Here is a 27,321-nt window from a genome sequence, read left to right as displayed (position 1 = left end):
GCAACACGAGTGGGAACACACGTATCTGGAATATCTCCGCTTCTTTTTTAGACGAGTGGAGCAGCGTGGTCCATCTTTATTCACCGTCTATGAGCTCAGGCCTCGTACTCGACCTCGGTGAACTCACGAGCAGATATTCGCTCAGGTCTGTGGCCCTCAGTCAAACTATCTGCAGCTCTCATGTAAAAATAATTTAAAAAAATAAATATATTTTAGCTGCTGCGGATACTTTCCACCATTGATGCACCTGTGAGTTCCTGAGTGTCTGCTGTAAAAACACCCATGGCTGCTGAAATAACCGTATCAGCAGCTAATTGAAAACGAGGATTAAGAAAAAGAAAACATGACATAAACAAGGGCAGAGAAGCTGAACAGAGGGTTTCACTCTAAAATCAAGGGGATATTTTAAATCAGTTACAGACATTCAACCATCGGAGGCAGTTATATGTGAAATTACTGTATTTTTTTTTATGTTGCCAAAATGGTGCCAGATTTCGTTCTCACGTCGGGAACAATAATTATGAACTCAAACACCTTCCAACCTGCAGCTTCCAGCTCCAGCTGCTGGTTAATGAACTTTCTCCACCGGAGCACAGACGTGATAAGTGGCTTGCTCAAAGACCAGGGATTCAAACTCCTGATGTTGTGCGCGGATCTTAATTCTGTAATGAAAAGCTTAAATTGTTGGGGGACCAAGGGGCTGGAAGCAGTTGTTAACATACACGTTAATCAGAATAATAATAGCTGATTATTAATGATTAGACAAACTGTAAATGATGAGACAGAGAGTCAGACGTGACTTGAATCAAAAGTAGAGTAGAAATAATTCCACTGTGGTTGTTTGCCTCCACCACTCAGTGCAGATTCAGGTCAAAGTGAACGTTTGTGTGAAATTTGAAGAAATTCCCCCCCTGAGATTTTCTTGAAATAATTTTTAAACCCACAGCGACCTTGACCTTTGACCTTTGACCACTAAATTCTACTCAGATCACATCCTGGAGTCGAAGTGAACATTTGTACCGAATTTGAATCATTTCCCATAAAGTGTTCTTGTACATGAGAGAGTTACACAACCTACAATTCATGATTTAATAATAAAAAACCATTATAGTATGAATACAATTATGTGAAAAGGAATCATTGAGTTTCATGAAACAGTTTTTTTCCTGCTAATGAGTCACCAGTGTCCCCAGATGAAAAGTTTTAATTAAAATCAATAGTGTTCTTTACTTCAACACCACACGATTAGAACCACAAACAGTGTTTTCACCGAGAGACGATTAAAATGTCAGACACACACACACACACACACAGAAGCTGCGTAACATCAGTCAGTTGTAACCAGCGCTGAGATTCCGCTCTGGCTTTTCAAAGAGCTGCTCGTCAGGTCACGGACACGGTGCAGCTGTGGTCCTGAGTCAGACGCAGCCTTGGAGCTGCTCCTGCGGCGCCGGGGCGAGGAAACGTCCCTGACCACGGCCCAATTACACATTCAGAATAATCACACACCCGATGTACACCAGCCTCATCTGGCCTCTGAAGTCTCCTCTGTTTTGTGCCTCTGCCAGCAGAGCGTCCGTGGGCTTCTCACAGCCAAGGTTTCAAATCCTCCACTGGTGATTTGTCTCAGAGTAAATGTGAAGTTAAAGCAAATCAAACAAATCTCACCACACACATCACTTTTATGATTTCAGTTCTCATTGGCATCACTATACACAATACAATGAATCACAATTATAAAGTATATGTACACCAAAACAGGTAAAAACCATTAAAAATATAAATCCAAACAACAATTTCCTCCATTATTATATTTAATATCTAGCGTTCTTGTTCTTTTTGAACTTGTACCTTGCTTAATGGAGCACCGTGGTCTCACTGGTCACCGATAAGTACTTCGCACAGAATAAACTCATGAGGTTTCAGAGTGCGCCCTCTTGAAGTCGTGGATGAATTGACAGATCAAGCCGAAGAGCTCCTGAGAGTCTTTATCCGGCGGTTCTCCGAACTTCACCTGGACAAGACACAAACAAGATCGGAAATTAAAAACATTAAAAAACAAACGTAAGCCCGACAGCAATTACACCTTCTGCCACGGTGGAGCTTATAAAAGTTATTTTCCAATCAGCTGCTGTGTTCGTCTCCATCAGCGAACTGCTGCCTGGGACGTGCACATCCTCCCTAACGATGGACTTCTGATATAATTACTTCATATCCTGCCTCAGCATGCAGTTCATTCTTAGAGTCCACTGATGCGCCGAGGTGAACGTGTGCTGCTGGATTAACACCGTGCACCTGGTGGGTTCAGGGTCAGTGATTCTCCAGTCACACTCTATCAGAGAGGGCCAACACGACTAAGTGAACTAATTGGCGTCTCGTATGCTGTCGACTTAAAGTTCAGGGTCAAACCGACGCTCTGATCTTTTTATTAATCCGAATATTTTACACATTTTAAAGATGCTTTATGTCTTTATTATGTAGGTATGATTACTAATAAGCAGTAGATTATATATTTTTTAGGGTGCATGCGTCCAAAAATCCATAACCCTATAAATGAATGCAGCGATTCATTAACTAAGAATTATTCACTAAATCGATGTGACACCTTCAACACCGTGAGACGTCCCATATTTGCTGAGGCTCGGCGTGTACCAGGGTGAGTGTGTTTGTTTTACAGCGTCGGCTGACACCTCTGACAGGTTCACACAGGCGTGAGATGTCTGGTTTGATAGTGACAGTTGATTATCAACACCTCCTCATATCAAACTCTCACATCCGATATCAGAAAACATTCTTACACACACACGTTGAGCACCGCACTTCAAGAAGGCTTTGAGAGGGGGGAGAAAAAAATAAATCAAGGCGCCGCTTGTTAGAGGAATCAAAGTGTTTCCACTTTAACGAGTGAGGATAATGAGATCGCCGGGTGCATGTGTGTCGCACCTCGGTGCTAATAGACAAAGGAGAAAACAAGGTTTGCTGTTAGTCTGAGCTCATTTATCTTCAAGCTGGTGTCAGACACATAATTGGTCAAATAAAAACACCAATGTCAGAAGTATGATCGTAAAAAAAACCAAGAATGTCAATTATATTATCACTGCTACACTCAAACAAGTAGCATTAACCCTATGGGCTACAGTGTAAATATGTGATATGACACAGTATAGTGAAGTAAACTGTGTATATGTTTAGTTTTCTCAAGTAATTTTAAATTAACAACATTTATAACCAAAGAACAGCTTCAATAATACCATGAAGTTTACTGTTGTAGACAAATACTTCACATTTTTATAAAACCACACTTAATTATACATCATTACAGCCTCAGTATTAATTATTAGTGAATTAGTAAATATCTTTTCATTTTTAACGTCTGTGTCTCGTTTTTGTCTTCTTTTATTTGCCCTAAACCAAATTGTGATAAACAAAGTTGTATTGTGTTGTATTAATGCTATGAATACAAATACATTTGCAAGACTGGGACCTGAAATGTTCCAGAATAATCCTGCGTCACCTTTAATCTGCAGGTTTGAACTGTTCGCTTTGAATCAAATTCCAAACAGCAGAAATTAAATATGTACCTCCTGAGATAGAATTGATTTTTTGACATCTTACTCATGTGGTCTGTTAGAAATATGAATGTTATGAGTCGAAATCGGTAACGTGACATCACTGCCGATGTTACGATGAGTCGCATGATGCGAAATGAAACGTGTTCCTGCAAAAACATGTCACATAAAAATCCCCCCCCCCCCCCTTTCTTTTTGGTGCTGTGGATGATTTTCAAACTCACGCCTCAAGAGGAACAACTGCAAAAAAAAAAAAAAAAGCAGCCTCTCCAAACTCAGGCCCCAAAACTTTCATGAGCCTCGTCTATGTTTCATAAATTTGCATGTTGGTTTTTCAAAGGCGTCATTATGAATTCAGCTCTTGACAGGCTGTGACAAAATGAGACGCCTATTCCCCAACCTGCTGCTCTCTGGCAAAGCAGTCCAGTCAGCCTCCATCATCCCCCCCCCCCCCCGTGTTCCTGAAGGGATGGATTGTATATTCAGGACGTTTCATTGGCACAATATTAGAACAGGGTCCCGAACACTGGGTCCTATCAAGGGACTGAAGATTGAACTGTGTCCATTGGTTTGACTTTGACTAAACTTTGAGGGACCGTGTCTGGTGTTGGGACACGAAACAGCCTAACAGGGATTCTGCACTTCAAAAAGCAACATGTCTTACTTTATTATTCATTAGAGAGAAAAGAAATCGCCTGAACCATACATCGAATATCTCTTCTTTTGGGTTAACTTTGATTTCAACGTGCAGGGGTGACGGCACATCTTGGCAGCGCTGCCTGGTGATTAAAAATATAACTCCTGGGCTGAAGGGGACACGACAGTTAAAGGTCAAATTGTTAAACTTTCAAAGGCCACAGGCACGACACCACTTTTTAATGCTTTAATACTTGGGGGAGCGATTTATGTTAATCTAACTTGTGAGGACGTTTCACTTAAAAAGGTTTGACATTATGGGAAAAACGGTTGTTTGCTTTCTGACCAAGAGAAAGATGAGACGATCGACACAGCTCAGCTACAGGAAATAAGACTGTGCAGGCAGGAAGGAAGGTTCTCTCATCAGTATGGGGGACTCGTTTTTTTTTTGTGTGTGCTTTTGTGAAATTGTGGCAAAATTTACATTCTGAGTGGTTTTTATCTGCAGATGCATTCGCAAATTAGCAGCAGGACTCCTTGGCCTTTTGCCACATTCTCTACTCGACTGAAAACAAGCCAACTTGAGGATGTAATTTACGAGATTAACCGACTGGGAGCAGCTGAAAACAACATTTAGCCACCATAACAGGTAAAATGTGAAATTAAATACATTTTTGGACGTGTGAGAACTGAAAGATTTGGTCAAACAGAAACTCGGTTTTCATTTTGCTTTTTGAACTCCTGACGATATTCGATATTACCCCTGGTTTCATTCTTTTTGTGACGATGACAGTGACAACTCATTTCCAGAGGCATACCCCTGTTATTAAGTTCTCTTACTTCATAACACAACATTAACTGTGTCCTGTAATCTGCCTCTTTGCTTCCTCGAGTGCAAGTTGCAGAAAAACCTTGCACAGAAACCTTCTTGTCAGTGTAACGCAATTCCTCACCGGGCCTGAAGCTCACAGCTCGTGTGCTGATATCTCAGTGCTCAGACACAGTGGGGGGGGGGAGTTTAATCCACTCTGCGATGATCGATTGCCCACAGAGATATGGGAAAGGTGAGAAAATGGGCACTACCTGTGTATTGATTGTTTTTGGTGGGGACACCATAAAAAGAGACATAGCACCTGTTAAGATGTCAAATACAGGCTTGAGCTCTATAAACCTAATCTAACCAGGTTACTGAGCGGAGAAAACGTTCCTCTTTATACACTGTGTTAGGAGGAGGAGGGAATCTGATGATGTGTGCGACGGAGGAGTTGTCTTGATCTGACGTGGAGTCAAATGCTCAAAGGGGAAATGCAGCTTTCAACCAAACTCATTAAAGAAGTTTTAGGGTCTCCGAGAATAAACATCAGATCAAATACTTCAAAATGAACAAGTGCGTTGAACCATTTCACTGATATCTCCAATCTGCCTTTTCAAGAAATCTCTGTCTGTCTGTCTGTCTGTGTGGAGAACTGAAATATATATGTGTCACATGTGTTGTTAAGCACTCGAGGATGTGCGCAATCTAATTTCGTGCAAATTGCACATGTGATACATTCGATATGAATACAATTTTAATAACCTGCAGTAGAAGGGGAAACTACATCTGATTCCTCAGTTCAGAGTCTGTGAATCTTTAAATCAACTTCTCTTTGTGAAGTTTCAAGCAAACGACCTGTGGTAAAACAAAGATTACTCCAAACACTTCTCCACGAAACCAATGAACCAAAAAAAAGAAAACATTTTTGATGTGGGCTGAATTATCTCGTCTTTTCAAACCACATCACAAACCCGGTGGGGCTTCTCATCCAGCTCCTCGTTTTGAATACTCCGTCGACCATTCATGGATGTGACATCACACATTATTAAGGGTCAGGATGAACTTGTCTCTCGCACCGTCTGACTCACACACATTATTCACTAATCCTGAAGAAATCGTCCAAAGTATCATCACAGGTTTTCAAAGATGCAAATCAGACGCGCCTGCTGTTAAAGGTTCAAGTGGACGACACGTCTCTAGATTCTGTATCGGGTGCGTTACATCCTCAAGGACGGCCGGTGCCAAAGAAGAAACCTTTGGAACTTCCTGTGAAATATATGTAGAGTAGCCTCTCTGTGTAAGGTGGGGAGATAAGATCACAAATAATTGAAGGGGCCCATCACGACAGCGCCGGAGACAGAGGGCCATCCATCTCCGAGGCTGTACAAAAGAGATATTGCTATAATAACTCAAGGATTACCAGTATGACAGAGTAGAGTTCCTTCATCTCCTCACACGTCTTGGTCAGCGCAGCGAGAGCCGAGTCGTACGTCTCAATAGCTGTCTGGGTTGTGAGAGAAAAGCACAAGGAGCTCCAGTTGAGTTTGTCCGTTAATTCATTCATACGTTCATTGAAGTCGATCATTCACCTCCGAGGCGTCACCCACATTCAGAGCTGGAAATCATACCGAGTTTCAAAGTGAAAGGTTCAGAGTAGACACAGATGCAATGTAGAGTACTTGTATTACTTGTATTGTAGTATTGTCACAAAATCCAAGAGTAAATATATATATATATATATGTAAATATTTATATCAATCAATTAAATTTTGAATCCAGGACTTTAAATGCTCTTTCAGGCTCGATGTTAGAAACATATACGTGTCTTCTGAAAGCAACAGATGAAATGTAGCAGTACCACAGGAAATCATCGGGGGGCAGTGTAGCCAATAGTTCAAGGAAGACGACCATTAGACACAAGGACGACATTTCAACAATGGCTGAACTTTTTAAGGAGAGACTTTATGAGTTGGTGTCTATAAAATTTTGCTTCTTTCTCCATCGATCCTATGTTTTCAGAAACTTTGTGCTGCCCTCTAGTGGATGTATTGCTCAACAACCATGTTAATATATATATATATAGGGAAGTGGCGGGTTACATCGTTTGAAACCGATTAATTTCTTTTCATACATAAAGTCAGCATAAATGAGTCTTAACGCTGTTACTGTGACGTTTACTTACTAACAAGATGTTGGATGTCGAATTTGCTAATCAGAGTAAAATTGGCCTTTCAGACATTTCTAACATTAGTCAGCTTGTGCTGGTGGTAAATAACGAGGTGAACCAATACGAGACGAGCAGAAGAAGGTTGTTAACGGTTAGTTTGGTTTCCGAGATGCTGAACATAGTGAATACAATGATTGTTTATCGAACCTTCACATTAATAAACGTGAGGTCTGCTACATCACCTTCAGGTCTTTGGCGAAGTTTGGCTGATGAGCTCCAGCATTTGTCTTCTTGGAAGTTTTTCTGTACTGGATGAGTTTCTGCAGTTCGTTCTTCAGGACTGAGGCAACACACACACACACACACACACACACACACACACACACACACACACACACACACACACACACACACACACACCTTGGTAACCATCCATCATATTTGACCACTGAAGCAGAAAGTTGCTTCAAATCAGATGCTGTCTCCTGTGCGATAAAGTGAAGTGTTGCATTTGTGCTAGTGGCAACTGTGAGTCATCACACAGACAATATATTGGATTGAGCCTGTATATCCCCTAGACAATGAGATTATGGGGTTTCCAAAGTATATATATATATATATATATATATATATATATATATGCAGAAACTACATTTACAGACAGATCTAGTAAATGTTAGCGTCACACTTCCTCACAAACAACTTACGTTGGCACAAAAGCGGTGAGTCATACTTATGACAATTTCATCAATTTTAAGAAAAACAGTCTTTAGGCACAGTAGTAAAATTTGATCTACTCACCATCTACTTCTGCGGTCAGGCCTTTGATGGACGCTTTCCCAAAACAGAGGGAGGAAAAAAGTGGGACACACACAGAAAATACACATTTCAGACCCTTAATTTAAGAGAACCGTGCAGCTTTGATCAAATCTCGATTAGCGAATACCTCCAGGGACAGTTTCAAATTCTGCCAAGTCTTGGGTAAAAGTGGCCAGTCCCGGTTCATGCAACATGATCTGCTCCACAAGGGCATGGAGCAAGGTGAACGTCTTGTCTCTCCCGCGGAGCTGGGAGAGCTGGGGGATAGACAGAAAAAACATGGAGTGGGGAAAAAAGGACACGGTGCATTCCCGACAACACAAGGACGAGAGAAGAAAAGAAGACGTGTTGTATGTCCTCACACGTGTGTGCAGCTTCCTTACTGAAGGTCAGGGGAAAGTTTTACAACAGTTTCTATGTTTGAACCTTTTCTCATAAAAACTCATAGTCGAGAGAGAAGCACCAACACTAACTGTAGCTGCAGTATCTTTCATTTTCTTCTATTACGCTATGTTTGTTCAAAATGGTAATGATGACTCAAGCTATATTGCACTTGATGGTGCCATTTAATTGAAATGCAAGAGGGGCCTCTCTAATCCTCTGATAGGCACTCATAGTCTTTTTCTAGGTTATGTTGTTTACCAATTTAAGGCTCAGACAAGCCTCGGCGGGCTACGTTCACAAGACCAGACCAAATATTGATGGGAAAAAAAATGAAAAAACAAGAACCTCTCAAGAAAAATATCTGAGATAACCTCGATGCGTTCCTCTTGGAGGCAGTCAACCTTTAATTTGATGAGAGCGCGTCTCAAGCAGCATCAGTTTACACTTCTCAATTAGACCTGGAAACATCTCTGAGGGAACGCGAGGCCTCGGCTTCATTAGACGGAGAAAAGGATGTTTTACTTCGGCGCCAAGTGCCGAGAGCGCTGCCCCTTAAACCTTCCCAGTAGAGAGTGAGGAGTGGTTCAAACTAAATTCAGAGGAAGGAAGAAAATACTCTCACAAGGAGAACAGAAGAAAAAATACACCTTAAATCTCAAAGGAACCATTTTTTGGGAAGGTACTTATTTGCCACAGGGCATGTGAAGTCTGTCAGCTTGTTACAAGCCTTTACTGTTTACTGTTAGCCATATTAACGCTTTGTCATTAGCTACAGTTAAGCTTTATTGCAGCTATACTTACGCTTATTTGCTAATCATAATTACACTTTACTGTTAGCCATAGTTATGCTTTGTTGTTAATTGTAGTTACACTTTGTTGGGAGACATAATTAAACTTTTCCATAGTTAAAGTTTTTCGTTAGCTATATTTTTACTTTGTTGTTAGCCATAGTTTTGCTTTATTATTAGCCGTAGATACGCAGATGGGACAAACGGAAAGATGGTTCCTGTCATTTTAGGTCACTCTCTAACATGAACACTGGAACAGATGTGTTCGAGCTCCAGACTTTATGCTAAGCGACTATTTGCCTTAATGACAAGATCCACAGTGAGCGAGTGGCTGCAGCTAACGATGGTTAACAACTGATGGTTGTCTCATGTCTCCCGTGAAGACAGGCGGAGATACAGTCACTCAACTGTCGTGATGATTGTGTCAAAGACCTGAGTGAGGCCGGTGTGATCGGAACATGGAGGGTGAGGCAGAAAATTGAAAGAAGATGCACAGACGCCCTGCAGTGTATATCAATGAGTCGTCTTATTAGCCTGGTGCTGCAACTCAATCAAAGGTCAGGCAACGGCGGCAGAGTCGTACTTTAGTTAAGGAGGCGAGGCGGAATCCCTTGGCCTTTTCCTTTCCGGCGTTCTCGTTGAGGTAATTGCCAATGGCGAGGACGTACTCCAGCACGGACACAAATGACCTGCTGTGGCACAGCTGCATGCACATTCTGATCTTCTGGTTAATCAGCTGGAAGACAAACACAGAGGCACAGAGCAAAGTCATTTCATTCTGCGATCCAACCGCACATGAGCCCCACGCATTCATCTTCGACTAATCCACCACGCTGCCGCCCGGCTTATCGCTGGTTCTAAAAGGTGGCCCCGCGTCACCCCTGCGCTCGCCTCCGTACACGAGGCTCCCTGTTTAAATTTTATATTGATTTTTTAATTCTATTGCTCACTTTTAAGGCCTTGAATGGCACTGAACACAAATATCTTTCAGATTTATTGAACTGGTGAGTGCCAACACAACCACTGAGATTTACAGAGGGGGCTGTGCTGGTTACTCGGAGGCCACAACTCATAACAAATGTTGAATGAGCTTTTTCTATTAGAGCCCTTACTTTATGAAACTCAAGTCTCCAGCTCCTTTTAAATTCCTTCTTAAAAGTTTAACGCTACTAATTAGTGTCTCAGACAAGGAGGTAACTTTTTTAATTGGTGAGGGTTTTTTTCGTAGCTCTGGATCAGGGGGCAGATCCAGGAATGTATTTTTGTCACTTTCTTTAAGATGATGATTGCGATGGGAAAAGAAACCAGGCATATTTTGGGGAATGATTTATATCAGTGTGAGCAATTTGGTGCAGTTTTATTGAATTTCTCTGGACGGATGTAAACACCAGGTCTGAACAGAGTCTCTCTCACAAACAATACCTGAAGTGAACGGACGTCCTGTGATCAGATCACCTGAGACGCATGTCGGAGTCAGATGTGAACAAAGCCGTTATGAAATCTAAGTGGAGCGAGTCTGTTTTTTAAGTCTCTGTAAAAAAAAACTAAAAAAAAAACTGCAGGCTTCAGTATTTTACATGAGAGAGGTAAACAGCCGCAGCACAGCACCTCATTTAACCTCATCAAATGAATAATCAGGGCCGTGTTGTTTGGCTGGATTAGTATTTGGTATGCAATTGTGTCAAGAACAAATATCCCTCCAGAATATCGCACACTTTCCCTCCTCAACACGCTCGGAACAGATCCTGTTGAATATGGATGGAGTCGTATTGGAAACCTGAATAGCAATGAAAGTGGGGTTTTTTTCGGTTTTTGCCAGCGCTGTGTTGGAGGTAAAACGAGTCGATGCTGTGGGAATCATAGTCCTTGAAAAAGATTTAGCAATTCCAAGCCAGCTCTCTGCCAACCAACAGCATCACTCCCACCGTATGCTCCAGTTTTAAGAATAACTTCCCAAAAACCTTCCAGTGGGACGGAGCGGATTACACAGAACAGACAGGAGATCTCTGGCTTGTTTGAACTGGCTCTGCACCGGACCATCTGCACCATCATGACAAACCGTTGAACAACAGTATGAAAGATTATCGAATCACGGCGTCATGAAACAACATGTGCTTTGGTGTAGGTGGAAGTTCCCAAAAGAACCTCGATTGTTACTATGAAAACTTGATGATGTACGTTGTTTTCCAAACTTTTTAACGTTACATCTCTGTGTTCGTTGTTCAGCTATAAAACATGATGTTAAAACTACTTTCTGATAAATCATCTTAAGTTTCAGACCATGTACGTAAATTAAAATACGATGTGATGATGATAAAACTGTGTATAAGGTAGTTCACATCAGTTTACACACTAATGATTCAGTATATTGTGATTTATCAGTACGAGTGACCAAACCACTACTCGAGTACTTTAACTACTACTTAACTTTTGTAGTATTTTCATATATCTGTGTTCCTCAGGTATAGGGTCTGAATATTCTTCCAGCAGCTGATCGTGTCCAAGTTGAATATTGGGTCATTTGAGCCTTGAGTTAAAACATGGGACGAGATGTTGGACAGTTTAGTTGGAGGAAGCTTTATTTCCACACGAGGATTGTTGTGCTCTAATTAACTAATTTCTCTCTCCGTCACACACACACCTCCCTCGTTTGTGACGGCTTCATGCCAGACGATTGTGGGATGCTCTTCGCTGGATGTTGTGAAGTCAAAACAAACCAGTCCGTCCTCATCCTCTCGGGTCTTTGTCAGTTAAAACCAAAATATACCGTTTAAAATCGCATTCGGTAAACGCAGAAACATATGTTTGGTTTAAATTCCCCACCGGTGGTAATGCTGGGTTCTTGGGATGTGGCTATTTCCAGCTATGGCACCTGTTTCTGTTTGTTTTTACTGTTTCATTCCTAGTTCTCCTACATTTGTTCCTGACTGGGAAAATTCCCGTAAACACTCAGCTTTATATTAAACCTGTAATTTCATGCACACTTGCAAAGTGCACGTCTATCTCTCGCATTTTTTGCTCCAATGCAGACGTTTTAAATCATTTACATATTAATTATCCTTTTTTCTTTGCTCGTCCTTACGATGCAAACATTGGAGAGAGGCGTCACCGTGTTGTTTAAACACATAAACACAATCCATGTTGTCAACAGAGTCCATGTTTTGTCCACAGTCCGACTTCACAGCACAAATGCAGTGAACTTGAATCAACAACTTCGAGCACACGGACGCAAAGTTAAGTAAACTCGCTCAACCAACTGCTGTTTTTAAAGATGTGTTTTACACCACTGCTCTGCCACAACCTTGTTTTGCCTCCTGGTTTGGTTCCAGACTGGTTTCTGCGACTGTTCACCTGCATCCTGAAACCATTGTTTTTATTCATCTGCCAGAATCATTCGCTCTCAGCGGTTCTCCTGTCACGCTCAGCCACCCTGGAATCAAACGCCCTGATCCCAGCCCCGCACTCTGGACTGCCCCTTGTTCCCCATTCAAATGAGTTTGACAGCTTGGAAGATGGGCCCCAACAGGTCCACGGGACAGTTTCGCTCTGCAGCTCCCGATCTGTATTTGATTCACGCTGTTGTTGACTAATTCTTATCTGAAGACATTGATTAAAATCCCTCATGCAACTACAGCCAGACAAATTGTGCTTCATGAAGAAATAGATCACATTTCAATGGCTTAACTTCTGTTTTACTGCGACTTTTATTGGAGGTGCTATTAACAAAACCGCTGAAGCATCCACATTTTATTTTCTACATCGAGGCTTCAGGGGACATCTCCGTGTCCATGTCTCTTCCTGTCCCCTGCATCACTGGCTCTGGTTCTGTGTCTTTGACTCTCTTATTTATATTTGGAAAACAGGTTCAGACAGCACTCGGCTGAGAGAAGGAGCCAGGTCCGCAGTGCAAACTGAAAATCTGTCAAACCAAACAAGGACGCAGGAGCTGACAGACAATCCCCAGGTGGTGACGTTTCAGGTATTTGGTTTCATATTTTCTTTATAAGTAAGATCCACTTGCCAGATTTTACGGTGTGAGACAGTGACACTCTAAACTGTGGATTATAGATAAAGAGCCACATACTCACAGAAAACCACACACACACAAATCTGATCGAATAAACCCGAGGCTACAGACGGACGGACGTCAGGACGAAACCGCAGAGAGCAAATTGAAACTTAATGAAATAGCTAATCTTTCTTGTCGAGTCACAGAATGTTTGTCTCTGTGTTTTATAGACAAAGAAAAATGACTGTCAGAGTCAATGGATTCCAGCGTCATCACTCTTATCCCGTGTTTCTCCTCATTCTCCGACAGCAGACAAGAGATTATAGGACCGAAGCACTGACGCTGAAAGAAACAGAAAGCCTGAGAGAATCAAATAAAAAAAATGGCAGAGGAGCTGGGAGGGTTTTCTTTGTCTGGCTGCAATATCTTCACACCCTGCAGTCCAGCAGACTACAATCCTGTGAGAGTTAACAATTAGTCTGAGTAATGATGAAGCTGAATACATCTGGCGCTTTGTGTGCGTGTGTGTGTTTGCAAAATGCTAAACAAACTAAAGAAAATGTGCATTTTAAATCTGTCTGACTTTCCTCCCTCCATACTTTACCTTTATTAATTTTCTGTCTTTGAAGAGAGTCCACAACTTCTGCAGAATGAAGTTAAATTCCCCCTCAGCTCTCCCAGAGTGGCTTTTTATTGGGTTTCTGATGAAGATAATAACTATGCGTGTTTTACACCGTGCATGGAAAAATGGAACTTGATTTGATTAAGATTCATTTCTTTCTTCTCTCCATCAAATAAAGACGAGGTGTGTGAAAGTGGCTGTCAAACCTTTCTGCTTTCAACGCACTTAACCAACCGACAAATAGAAAAGAAACGACTTCACTCAGCACTTCAGACAGAAATATTCAAACTGACGGGGGAAGAAGCCTTCGTGTATTAAAGCCAGTTTGTCCATAGATGTTCTTTTCATTTACGTCTCTCTGAACATTAGTGTTTGCATTACGGAATAAATTGACACGCTCGTGTTTTACACTTTCTCAGCGTTGAGGGAAAGGACCAGACTCTAAAACACCTGCTTGAAAGCTTTGAGGAGGTGGAGGAGTGAACTCACGGGCTGCAGGTCGCTCATGCTGATCGGGAGCTCCCTCAGAGTCAGCAGCAGGTCCAGCTGTTTGCTCAGGTAGGGGATGTTGCACATCTGCATCAGGACGAAAGATGTGCGGGTTAGAAGCTGTGTGCATACGTCGCAACAAGCTTTCCCATGATTCAGGATTATCTGGGTAAAGCAGAGCGGCTGGACGGCTGCGGCTCGTTCTCACAGACTCCAGCTCTTTGGCGAGATTACCTGAGGTGAGAGTGAAGTGCCGCCGGCCTGTCGACAGGCTGATTTAACAGAGAAACTTAAGGCTTGACACCTCGAAACGATTGGCTGAGCTGCCTAGTCGACCTTTGTGTCGGCGCTAACCTCTAATAAATCACTCCGCGTTGTCAGACCGTCTCGTTCCTGCACAGGTATCATCGCCCAGAGGCCAAAGGGCACTCGGTCTGATGGAGAGTTAGAGGAAGATGTTGGCATGTGTGTTAGTTATACAGACCATGTAATAAAAAAGTATAAAATTATTCTCGTCCTCCAGCGCCATGCTACTGATCCTGTCACCTTTCCTGACACTTTTTAAAATGTCTCATGAGAGGTTAACAGATTCCACACCAAGGTAACACTTATAATTACATTTCTCCTGGGATTAAACTGTGCTCACACGTCTGAGTTTAAATTCGTCACGTTCTCATGTATTTTGCCTTTTCTCGGACTGACGAGCAGAAACTCTCCCGTTCTCCAAAGTTGAGCCGTACGAGGGAATGCTCTTATTAGATTTCTGCAGTGGCAAAGAATTTAATTTCCCAGTGACCTGGTGATCGACAGTATTCAAGAACTTTCAAGGCTTCGCGAACGGACGAGGCTGAAAGTGAGGACATGTTTTTAAAACCTTGTTTTTCTTGCGTACCTGCAGGTCCACAGAATGAAAAGAGAAGAGTTGAGTTAGTGTTTTGTGTTTTTTTAAACGAAGGTCTTTTATTATGGCCAAAACCAAATTGTGGTGATGAATCAGCGAAGTGAAGTGTTTTCTCCAGTCAGTTGCTTCTGACTGAAGGGAAACAAGACAAACAGCCATGCTAGCAGCTCTATGAAGATGCAATTAGCAACAGCAGTGCTTGAAGCTAAATGCTAACGTCAGAATACTAAAAAAGAGAATATAGAAATGCCGATTTTTAGTGGGGATGGTGTTTAACTTGTCCGCCATCTTGTGTTATCATGCAATTACTAGAACCTGTAATCCTGATCCCATATTGCGATGTGGTGAACTGTACCTCCATCATGTACTGGTCCACGATGTGCAGCTCCGCCACAGGCCCCTTGTGGGACTTGTACATCTCCACGTCATCCATTGTGGGGACGTACCTTGAACATGAAAACAAACAATCACTGCTCTTGAGGGACGGAGACACTCTTATCGAAGGTCATGGGCTCCTACGTCAAAACTCCATTTTCTGTCAAAGAGAGTAGTTGTGTTTTTCTCCACATGAGAAATCCAGATATCTTTTTTTCCCTCTCGCTGTGTTGTTGTGGCCGTTTTGAAGCTGGTGACAGCTTGTCGGATAGTTTGATCCCTGTCAATCAAATCTGATCGAAGCAAAGCCGAGAGCAGGAGAGGAGCAGCAGCAGAGTTTGAGTGTTTAACATTTAGAGAAATATTAGATTTGTTAATGTTTTAAACATCGCGTTCCTCCGTATGTGTTTGTGAAGAAAACTATAACTGTGAAGTTTTTAAAGAATTGACACTTGTAAAGACGAGAGGAGCTCCAGCGATATCACACCTTCGAAACAGGAGTGAACACGATGGAGATGTAAATGTATGACTTCCTCTAACAAGCTGCTTCACGTGGAGTTACAGATTTGATTTCTAAATCATCAACACATCGGGTGTTAACATTTACCGGTCAATGAATAAATATCTCCTTCACATCTGATGGAGACGTAATGTTGGTGGTGTGCGAATTACAGAGTCTCACACCTCAACCTCTGTGAAAACCTCACAATTACATTTCAATAATGAATCATATAGTCTAATTAATAAAAGTATTTCTTTTAAATACCAGAAAACATACATGTGTCCATGTGCAACATGTGGTGTATTATTTATGATCAATTCTATACATTGATTATCAAACAGAAAATAAAAACATAGACTAACTGGTTTTATTTTAAAGATTAATTTGAGGTTGAAGATGTTTCCTCCTTTTCCCATCTTAGTTATCACTTGTATTTTTTTGTCTCTCTGCCTTGGACTGAAGCCATGACATTGATTTCCTGTAGCCTGGAGGAAGGCAGGTGATTAAAAGCCAAGTACTGCTGATGGCCCTCGTCAGCCTCTACAACGCTGCGAGACGCTGAGGGGAACAGACTTTTACTCACTCGCACTGACTCTGAACGCCGTCTTCCTAAACCGGACCTGCTCCTCCTGTCATTTCCGTGCGTCCTGACCTCAAACCAAAGGCGTTCACTTTTTCATGAACCAGGCAATGGGCCACCAGAGAACCACTCATTAATATTGCAGCATCTGTTGGGAGTGGGGCTTTCTAGATTGTATTCCTCAGGCTTACGCCACGGCACATTAAAATATATATTACGTTTTCATGGAATAAATAAAAATCCTCCACGCGGTACATTAGATCACTGCGGCCTTCCAGGAGGTCAGCGTCGACGGCCACTGAGCAAACCGAACGAATGGAAGAGCGTTTTAGTTAAATTCCCGAGGGCGCGTCAATAGATTCCATCTCCACGAATAACCAGATATACAATTTTTATTAGAGAGCTGCTCTGGTAAAAGGTTCTGGCATCTACTCTTTAGTATGAGAACACAGTGAGAACCGCTTTCCTCCGTTTAACTTGGCCCTGACTTTACCGAGCACTCAACATCTCTCGTGGATGATTTGCTAAGCTGCCGGTTTCCAAAGGATCTGTCCCGGCAGCCTCCCACGGACTCGGGCACACGAGGTTGTTCGCCCCTCAGGTTCACTTGCGCCATGATAAGAACAAAGCAGTGTTTTGTTTTTGTGGTCTTGTCCTACCTCCGCAGAGAGGTGATGTGCCCGTCAGACAGGCCTCCGTCTCTCTCGTTAACAATGAACAGTTTGTCCTTCAACTCTCCCGGCTGCACTGGAAAACTTTTGAGGAAAATGTCTAGAAGAACAACAGATCAGAAAGAAAAAAAAGAAGTCAACACACGCCATGGTACATGAAAGCTTTTCCTCCTGACAGATCGTCTTCTCATCCAGCGATGAAATGACTCTAAAAAGCATTGTGAAGACAAAGGGTCCTCTGCTTAATTACTCTCCCCACAAATGCCTGAGGGAAATGCACAAATTTGCATTCTATCAAGTCAAAGCTTATGTGACTATTTTGGGGGTTTTTTTATAGAAAATGTCGCTGCATAATTCAGGAGCTGAGAGAAAGAGTCATTAGGAGTTTTAGACACATATGTAAAAGGCAACATGAATTTTACAAAATATAGTCGCTCCAGCCCGTTAGACCCTCCGTCAGTGGACGTATTCTTCTTTTTCCTTCAGAAGCCTCAGCATCGCAACTTTCTGTTTTCAAATTTTTGTGGTTGCCGACTAAGTTGCATTCCTGAAGTGGAGACTTAATTGTTCTGAATCAAACCAAACACAATCCAAAGTCAGATTATTCACGTTTGAAATGTTTATTTGCAGCAGCAGAACTATGAGTTTGCCGTTGGGGCTCCGACTTCGTCGACCTTTGTAGCTTGAGTTTGTTATTTTCTGTACAAACTGAATGTAAGAACGATTGTCACTGACCCGACCGAGCATTTTGCACAAAGCTGTGATCAAAGTTTCTCGAAATCTTGGACATTAACAACCTGAGACGTTAATTATTTCCCTTTTTTTTCACATTTTGAAACCAGAATGTCACTCGGACGCAGCAGTATCGTGAGATTCTGCAGTTTTTAAACCATAAAGATACAAAGAACCTGTTGATTTCATACTGAACCCACATTATCTCAGCTGCACATTGGTTGTAGTTGCTATGAGACCACATTTAAATCCAGATTTTCATTTGGTTCTGCACCAAATTGCACAAACATAAATCTATTTATTCATCTATTTTACTTATTCTTCATTTCACTACACTCTCAAGGGAAATATTTATGCTGCAGTAGATTTATTTACCTCACAATGTTAAAGAAAGTAATAAAAACACTCATTGTCCAGTTCTTTCCTGGCCCATGTCCCATCCTCCTACAAGGATTCATGAAAATCTGTTTCAGTAGTTTTTACACAATCCTGCAGACAAATAACCAAACAGACAACACAACCTCGCAGGTGGAGGTAATGAGGAAAATCTCGAGGTCACATAACCGGAGAATGTCGAGAGTTAACAGAGTCCTGTGCTGTCGCATCTGGCCGACAGAAAACAAAAACACACGAGTGCAAATCGAAGCCCTTTGTTCACCGGCTCTCAGACAAACTGAGCAGTAAATTAGAGTATGGAGATGAAGAGTGAGTCCCACCGGCTGCACCGAGCCACAGGTGTACTTTTAATTAGTGCGACATTTCCACTCATTAAACAAGCAGCGTGCACGCGGGGCTCTCAGGGTAAATACCCACATTAGACGATCACGTATGCTAAACACAAAAGTGAAGTTAGAAAACCACGACAAATCTCATCCAGCGGAAATATTTACTCAAGTCCTGCAGAGTTTGAATTATTCTTCAGCTCCGTCACATTTCAGAATGAGAAGATTGCTTTTATTTTTTTAATCTGCTGCAATTAACATTAATATTAGACAACAGTGTATATATAATTATGATGTTTTAGGATTCCACATTAAAAGAACATATTTATCAGTTGATGTTTCAGCTTGTTTTTGGCTCGGTCTTGGAATCTGGACTTTGAAAAGCCTATAAATAAAGATTGTACTTTTATTTTATGAGCTGTTTGCTGTTTCACCAAAACAGGTCAAATTAGACAATAATTCACAATAAACAAATATTTAGTTTAGTCTAAAACAGTAAAGTTTTAACCTTCTTTTCTACTTCATCATCTCACAAACTCTCCCGGCCCCTCAGACTTATTTTATCACCCTCTGCAGCAACCAAACTTTGGAACTATAAAACACATAATAAAGCAAAGACTGTAAATAAAGATGGACGACCTGTTAGCTCCCTGTAAGCGTGAGAGTGGCTGATGTAATAAAGGTCATATATGCCGCCTCCTCCATGTTAAAGGACCAAACAAAAACCATCAAAATACACGTTAAGTTATTTTTTATAAAAGATAGTTTCTGTCATTTTACGTGACTTCATCTCAAACTGATGTTCGGTTTTTATGCTAAGTTATATTATTATGATTGACAGCTGAGACTGACTTGTGATTGGTTGAACAGGTCCATTTTTATATATAGTCTATTAAATGAAGTTACTAAAACTCCTCCAGCTACAACAGTAAGTCTCTGCCACACTGATCCATCACTTTTAGGTCCTGGATCAGTCACATGGGTCATTTTACCTCTTAAACATTTATAAAATGTTGTACGCTTACATTTTTTTGTAGGATTTGAAATGCAGGAGGTCCTCTTCTCTTTTTATGAAGTACTTTTACACAATATCATTGGTACTTTCACTCAGTTAAAGGATGTTATTACTCCCTCCATTATTGACGAGAAGACATTCTTCCTTTTTTAACAGTGTTAAAACTGATTTAACGTCGTGTTGTCATGCAGAGAAGAATCAGTCGCAGCCATCGGCGTGTTAGAGAACCCCATCACGACACAGACACCCACAAACAAATGTGTTTGTGTCTCTCTCACATCTGCTCTGTGGGCATTTCTCAACAGATTGCAATCAAAAACCACAAAATGAGTCAAAATCTTCTTCCTGCAGAGCACTTAGATTTCTAAAAATAAGCTCAAAGATCATTACAGCGTTGTCCTCTACATGCAGCTGATGATCCCCAGAGGAAAAAGCACAACAGTAACACAATCGTCTGTCTCAGTGTGGAGCAGTGTTTTTAGAGTCGGTGCGGAGGGGCTGCACGAGCTGCAGCGCTTCTATCCGACGCCAATTAACAGTAGTGAGTTTGTTTGTAAATTATTGATCATATACTTGTGATATTATCTGACGGAGGTGGAGTCTGACTGACTGCTGAGCAGCTGCTATCTTTGTAAACACAACGTGAGCCTTCGCGTACACACTGGCTCCCGGTGTAATGGGATCAGATGAAGAAGAAGAAGTGTGGCAGAGAATCAGATATGAGCTGAATAAACAGCAGGAATTTAGGGAGGTTTGAGGTGATAAACATGCAAACAAGAGCGCAGCGGTGGAGGGAGGGAGGGAGGGAGTTCCACTGTGTGTGTGATGGAAGCAAAGAGAGAGAGAGAGAGAGGAGGAGAGAAAGACAAACAGCTGACATGGATTAGCACCAGAATTTAATCGAATCTACTCTGACCCATAACACATCCTTCCACCAAGTTTTGTGGGAATCCGTCCCGTAGTTTTTGTGTAATCTTGTTCACAATCAGACAAACGAACAGACGGGTGAAAACCTTGAATGTATAATATTCCAATGAAAGGTGCAACTCTTCTGGATTATAAACTCTAATACTGACATAGTTTCACTTGTGTCGTTTCCAAACTGGGACTTTTCCTTCAGTGTTTCATTTTTACATCTCTGAGAATTGCTTATTGCGTAAAACGCTCAAAATGTTTCCTCCCCCGCTGCTGAAATGTCACGTCGTTGTTTTCAGGACAGAAACTCAGAGTTTCTCCTCCTTCTCTCTTCAAATGTCATAATTTCTTTTCTAACATTTGCTGCAGGAGGCTGCTCGGCCCTGGGTCTGCCTGCGGGCTGCCGTCACTCAGCTGCTGCTCCCGACACAACCCAAGTTTCCAGGTCAGGGAGGAGCACAAACTCTGAATCCTAGTAGTCGCCAGGATCCCTGATTCATATTTTATAGATGCGTGAACTCTAATTATGTTGCCCGTCTGCACATTCCCTCTGATTCCATTGAGCAGCCCGCCACCGCCAGCGTATCGCTGCCGTGTCAGTGCCTCTTGAAGGACCTGTGAGGGGGGCGCTCCAGAAACACTCTCCCCCGGCTTTGGGTCTTGAGATATAAAAGCCACGCTCGGTTAATGAAAAGTGAAAAGTCATTAGATAAGAAATAGAACATGTTCCACTTCACAATAGCTCTGCGCTGCATGGGCGGACATGACGCTGAGCCGGTGACACACTGCCCCCTGCAGACACATTGGAGGAACAGCCATCTCTCGGCTTTTCTTTAGAGGCTCAACCTTTATTTTAAAAGTTATATGAATTGTGAGGTTCAAATTCAGTTGGACTATTTTAGTCTCATTGATCAAATTAGAAATCCTGACAATGTTACTGCCTCTGCTGAGATCTCGGTTCCTCCTTCTATGTGTTGCCTCCCTCTGGTGGTCGTGAAAGCAAAGAGCATCTTTATTTGACTTAAAGGTGCAGTGTGTAGGATTTAGGTGAAAGGATCTATTGGCAGAAATTGAAAATAAAATAATCCTAGTGATGTTTTTACTCAATTTTATGAATTATTGTTTTCTTTAGAACGGACCGTGACATTTAAATACTTTATATTTACATCAGGAGCAGGTCCTCTCCACGGAGGCCGCCATGTTTTTTACAGTAGCACAGACCGCAGAGACTGAACACCTTTTGAGTTTCTATGACAACTGAAGAAGACCACAGGTAATTTTCCATGTTTGGAAGGGGAGGGTGAGGTGAGGGGTGTTCAGCTACAACATGCATCTTCACCACTAGATGTCACTAAATTCTACACACTGAACCTTTAAAGAACCACTTTTTGTAAAAACAACATAGAAATTATGCTAAATATTCAGATGAGAAAGTTCCATCTCCGTCCTGAAACGCTGAAACTTATCTGCAAGCGATAATATTCATATTCAACTGCACCACCACACTTGTTGAGCCGTACTCACTGAAGTTGTGTGCGATCTTCTGGTTCAGCATGATGTCCTGGGTGTTACTGTGCTCGGCCGCCTCAAACGTTCCCAGATGTTTGACGGCAAATTGCTCGTATAAGCGCGATGTGTCGATTACAACCCTCGCGTTCTTTCCTTCTGTCCAAAAAGATTTTCCAACCTGTCGAGAAACAAATGGATGCGGCGCTGAGACCATTCCACTTTGTGAGGAAATCAATTTAAACATTACAAAAGGAACAACACGATAAGACAAAAGGATTATTCCCAACGCTGATGAGATGTGGAACTGACCTTTCTGTGTTTGCTGAAATAACGAAACGCTGCGTGTACATGTGGATGATTCTCACTAATGAGAACGTGTGTAGATTAAATTGTGAAAACATGGTAAGTTAGAGTCAGTGTTACCTTGTCTGGGCCCACCAGGTCCCAGTGGAACGCCTTGGTGAGAGGTTTTCTTGAAAAGATTTTAGTTAAGAAGGGTAAAGGTGGAGGGGCCGGGATGCTCGGAGGTGAAGGCCCCTTCTCATCTGTCGAGCCTGATTCCTTTTTCGGAGACTCTGACCCTGTGGGGGAGGGTGTGAGGGGAGAGTGGGTGGGCTGAGGGGAGGCAGGTGAACGTAAGGGTGAGGTCAGTGACGGGACCTGAGGTAAAGGGTCCGGTCCAACGACTGGAGCAGCAGCTTTTCCTGTGACGCAGGATTCAGGATTAGCCTTCGAAGGACCAGCTGACTGATCTCCGCTGATGGACGTGGGATCTTTAGAATACTCAACTGGAGGATAAATCACAGGCTCCACATCTGTATATGTGTCCTCTGTGTCCTCTGTGTCCTCGGCGATGCTGATGTTTCGTAGAATCGATGTTTCCACAAACATGTGTTCGCCCTTGGACTTCCTCTTCCAGTCTGCACAGAGTTTGTCGATGGCACTGACCCAAGCATCTCGCTCGCTCTGGACTGCTCCTCGGGCGCCGGTGTGATCCGACACAGGCACTTTGAATCTGAAATAAATTTAAAAAACGTTAAACTCAACATCCCTGGTTCTATTTTACAATGCAGGCCAGAGAAGACATTTTACTTTACTGCAACTTTAATATTGTATGTATAAAACTGTTGACATTATTTCTATCTTTTATAGTTTCTTGTGTTTCTGTTGTATTTTTACTTATTTATAACCTTTGCTGAGGATATTTCACTTTTCCCTTTTTGCTAATTGGTAAATTTAAGTGGGAATAATAATTTTATTATATCTTAGCTGAGATACATCTGGTGATTAACACTTTACTCAGGCGTCGCACCTTGTTTGGCCGTTTCAGACAAATTGGGAATTGGGAGTATGGCCCTAACAAATACAACTCAATTGATTGATTAATTGATTGATTGACTCACTGGTATTCATTTTTGTGGGTGATCAGGGTGAAGGCGTCCAGGCTGGAAGGTTTCTGTACGCTGGTGTCACCGTCTGACAGGTGGATCACTGTGGACACGGGAACAGCGGGCGTCACCTCGCCGTCTGCGGGGCCTCGACACCTGAGGGGGACGAGTGTGAGCTGCCCAGGGTGAAGCTGGACCTCATATCTGCAACAAAGATTTGTTTCAACTTCCAGAACATGACACCGATCAAAGCGTGGCCTTACGTCCGTACTTCACCCATCTGAAAGACGCCAGGCCTCCTCTGTGCAGCAACAAGACGCCTTCCCGGAGGCTCAGCGCTGCCTGAGGCTGCTGATGAGCTTCTGCATTTCCCTCCTCGTTATCGCTGTATATGTTCCCATAGATGATCCGATTCACGAGCTGCATCATCTGTTCAAAAAGAGACAAAGAGGAATCACCAGCATGATCCGTGATTTAACGACACGGTAAAAAGCTTCCTTCATTTTCTATACATCTGGTTTGTTTTTATAGTTTAAATGAATCCACAGTCAATGCACCTTGTGTTTTTCCTCCAGCGATGTGGCCTCCAACTCGTAATCATGATGTCCCTTAAAGGAAAGGGAAAACCTGGAGCCGACGCCGTCGTCACAGCTCTTGACGACGGAGAAGGGAAGTTGTCGCTTGACGATACCTTTCTCTATGCTGCACAGCATCTTGGTGTTGAAATCAATCTGGATGGTCACAGTCACAGTATTTCAGTAGCACACTCCGTTACCAGTTTATTAGCTACACCCGGCCAAGAAATAGTGCAGTAGTACGATGGTATGGCAATAAATACTACCTTTATGAAAGTTTATGATGTGGTATTATCTCCGTATCATCGGGTGAGTGACTCACCTGAAGAACCCGCTTCTGCCACCTGTACCGTCCGTGCTTGTGAACACTGAAGTTGTACTGTGACGGTTTCTGTTTCTGCCGTAGGAAAATTTCCCAAAAAACAAACAAATGTCACTTGACGGGGAAACACCTTCGAATTTGTCCTTCGATTGTTTCCTGCTCAGCTGGACAAACCTCTTCAATAAAAAAAGCATAAAGAAACGAATTCAAAACTGATCCAGCTGCCTGAGCGGTAAATTTACACAACAGAAGAATGTTTGGTCATTTTCTAAAAGTCTGGTTTCCTCCAGCTTCATTTTATAATCACATAATTAACACAGCGATTAAGGAAGTGACAAAATGGGCCGAGGGCGATGATTGAAATCAGGAACACATGCAGCTGGTTCCCTCCAAAGTTAAATATGACATCTACCCACACCTCTGCAGCTAATTTACATGCTGCGCTCGGTTTAAATCACAAACAGTGGAATGGCCTGGGGCCCTGATATGAGAAGGGGCCCCTGATCCTATCAATCCACAGCAGTCACAATTAAGTGAGAATATTTTAGGATCCCCACCGATTCAAAAATATTGAGGAAGCTCTGTTTAAAACGTTCTTACCTCTTCGCCCAGGTTCCGCTCTTTGAGCAGCTGCTCCTGGTCCCTCCTCGCCTGGTTCAGAGCGTCCTCGATGGACAACTCTCCGTTCTTCACCTTGTTCATGATGCTGAGCTGCCTCTCGTTGCTCAGCTGAAATCACAGCATCACAATTAATTTACATCAGATGAAGATGACGAGAGAGTCATCAGCAGAATCATAAATCAGGCTGAAACAAGAAGTGAGATTAAAAAGGTAGATTTTAAAATCCGGCTAAAAGTTGGCGATGGAAGGACGACCTCAGAAAGTATCATCGCATTTAATAAACAGTTTTTTAATTCAGTTTTGTTTTTTGTGCACCAAATCATAAAAGGAGGGGGGTTAAAAATATTCTTAAAAATAAAAATATAATAGATGTGTAGATGTGGTTTGTTTAGAAATGTTATAAAGGGAAGTGCAGGGGCACAGGATGATTGCACAAGCAAGTAAGCAACTGAGCCAAATGTGCAAAAAGTTATTTTCTTATAGACGAGTATTATGAGTAGAGCGATATGACCCGTGTAGTATTTTTAGACCTGGAACTTATAGAGAAATGCAGCGATTCCCAAAATGAGCTTTTTAAAATGTCCAGTCTGTTCTTACAGACATGCATGTGGATGAAACTTGTTCTTTTTTCTCAGTTGAAGCCGGCATTTGTGTCTGTCCCTGCTTCAGAGGAACAGTAAAGAGGAACCACTGTTCTTCAAAGTATAATTATTGTCACTATCTCGCTGCTGGTAACAACAAGCAACAGGGAAGTTGAATTGAGGAAGTCAAAAAAAGTCAAAAAGCTTCAGAGACTGAACCATGACTGTGTCTGGTCTCGCTCGACAGCACTGACGTTACTGGAAGTGAGAAGAGGTTTTTCTCAGGAACTAAGAATCCAGTAAATCTTGTGTCATGTAGTCACTCATCTGGAGAACCGCTAATGGCAGGATTTAATATGATCAGAGGAGCCTGGACTTCATTGCTTGGGGTAAAGTGAAATCCTACCTTCGGCAAGTCGTCCATGTATCTGTCCATTCTGGATGCATTGTCCTTCTTCTTCAGTCCTAAATTTGGCATCATGTGTTTTTTTAGATGCTACATTAAAATCCACGAAACTAATGAATCTGTACGATTGTTTTTGTCAGATGAGACTCACACAGAGCTCTGCCTCTCTGACGGGGAAGAAGAAAAGTTGCTGGGATTTTTGACTCTCTTTACTCCCCCCAGCTGCAGCTCCAGTTACATTCTTCATCCAGGTGAAGCCGCCACACCCACAGCAGCACAGCTCTCTGCAAACGTCACTTTACACGTCTCCACTTGCAGGCCTCATCTGTTCCTCATCTGCTCCTCATCTGCTCCTCATCTGTTCCTCATCTGTTCCCCAGGCTCCTTTTCACCTCGAGGCCTATGAAGCCTGAAGCCCCTTCACAATAAACCCACAATGCAACACAGTAATAAAGTTTCTATCAATGAGAAATTAAGAGCTTTTGCTTTTTTTAGCTGCACCTAAATCGCGGGTCTCAAACTCACGGCCCGCGGGCCAATTGCGGCCCACTGGACAATATTTCGTGGCCCCTTACTTGACATCGAAGTTTAATGTTAGTGCGCCCAGCGCGTTTTTCTCAAACGCACCTTTTTGTCGAGTCGTTGCGCGGGCCTTGTGCTTGCCCTGAGAGCTTCCTGTGGCGTTCAAGTTAGCCAAAGCGAATTAGCAGCGTTAGTCACTTGATTGAAACGTGATTCCATTCTGAAGAACCGTTCATCATAAAGATTGAGAAGATTGGATAAGTTGTACGTTTTGGAATACCTGAAACCCCTTTGTTTGTGGAGTACTTGTTGCGGCCCAGCCTCACCCAGACTCTACCTCCAGCGGCCCCCAGGTAAATTGAGTTTGAGACCCCTGACCTAAATTCAATCGCAAAAAAAATCTGCATGAAGGGGAAAGAGGAACATTGTCACTTCCATAGTCACCATGTTGGAAAACCACGTTGCAAGAGGTTTGTGGGAAATCCCTCAACGGTCTGGAGGAGTTTCAGTCTCTTCCTATCAAAAGATTCCCGGGGGGCTAACGTGTCAATGTGAAAATGTTGGTATAAAACATACAAACCACTTGTTGCATGTGTCACCTCAGAACGTAAACTGATGCAGCTGAATAAAAAGTATTTATATCCCGTTAACAAATAAATAACGTCAAAATGATGTAAGATACCTTTA

General features: G+C 42.3%; 1 protein-coding gene and 1 long non-coding RNA gene across 3 annotated transcripts; one reads left to right on the top strand and one right to left on the bottom strand.

The window, feature by feature from the left end:
• Window positions 1-1,188: 1,188 nt before the first annotated feature.
• On the bottom strand, window positions 1,189-26,330 carry LOC109640986 (uncharacterized). Of its 2 annotated transcripts, XM_020105266.2 has the most exons (17): window positions 26,113-26,258; window positions 25,105-25,233; window positions 24,505-24,579; window positions 24,165-24,338; window positions 23,879-24,036; window positions 23,623-23,811; window positions 22,643-23,234; window positions 22,235-22,397; window positions 17,315-17,426; window positions 15,554-15,644; window positions 14,298-14,384; window positions 9,761-9,913; window positions 8,133-8,262; window positions 7,988-8,020; window positions 7,429-7,526; window positions 6,440-6,523; window positions 1,189-2,014 (listed from the first exon to the last, which is right to left on the bottom strand). In XM_020105266.2, the coding sequence occupies exons 1-17, from the start codon at window positions 26,185-26,187 to the stop codon at window positions 1,913-1,915; spliced, it is 2,445 nt and encodes an 814-aa protein (XP_019960825.2). In that variant the 5' UTR covers window positions 26,188-26,258; the 3' UTR covers window positions 1,189-1,912. The 2 variants fall into 2 exon arrangements, with proteins under 2 accessions (XP_019960825.2, XP_069382224.1); XM_069526123.1 differs by lacking the exon at window positions 9,761-9,913 and having other exon boundaries at window positions 26,113-26,330.
• Window positions 25,904-27,321, top strand: LOC109640987 (uncharacterized). The gene is made up of 3 exons (XR_002203547.2): window positions 25,904-26,095; window positions 26,253-26,363; window positions 26,493-27,321. It is a non-coding gene; the product is annotated as an uncharacterized lncRNA (long non-coding RNA).

Source organism: Paralichthys olivaceus, chromosome 6 (assembly GCF_024713975.1).
Source record: "Paralichthys olivaceus isolate ysfri-2021 chromosome 6, ASM2471397v2, whole genome shotgun sequence".
Lineage (NCBI taxonomy): Eukaryota > Metazoa > Chordata > Actinopteri > Pleuronectiformes > Paralichthyidae > Paralichthys > Paralichthys olivaceus.
Note: the sequence above shows the minus strand (reverse complement) of the source record. Positions and strands in the feature narration are given on the sequence as shown.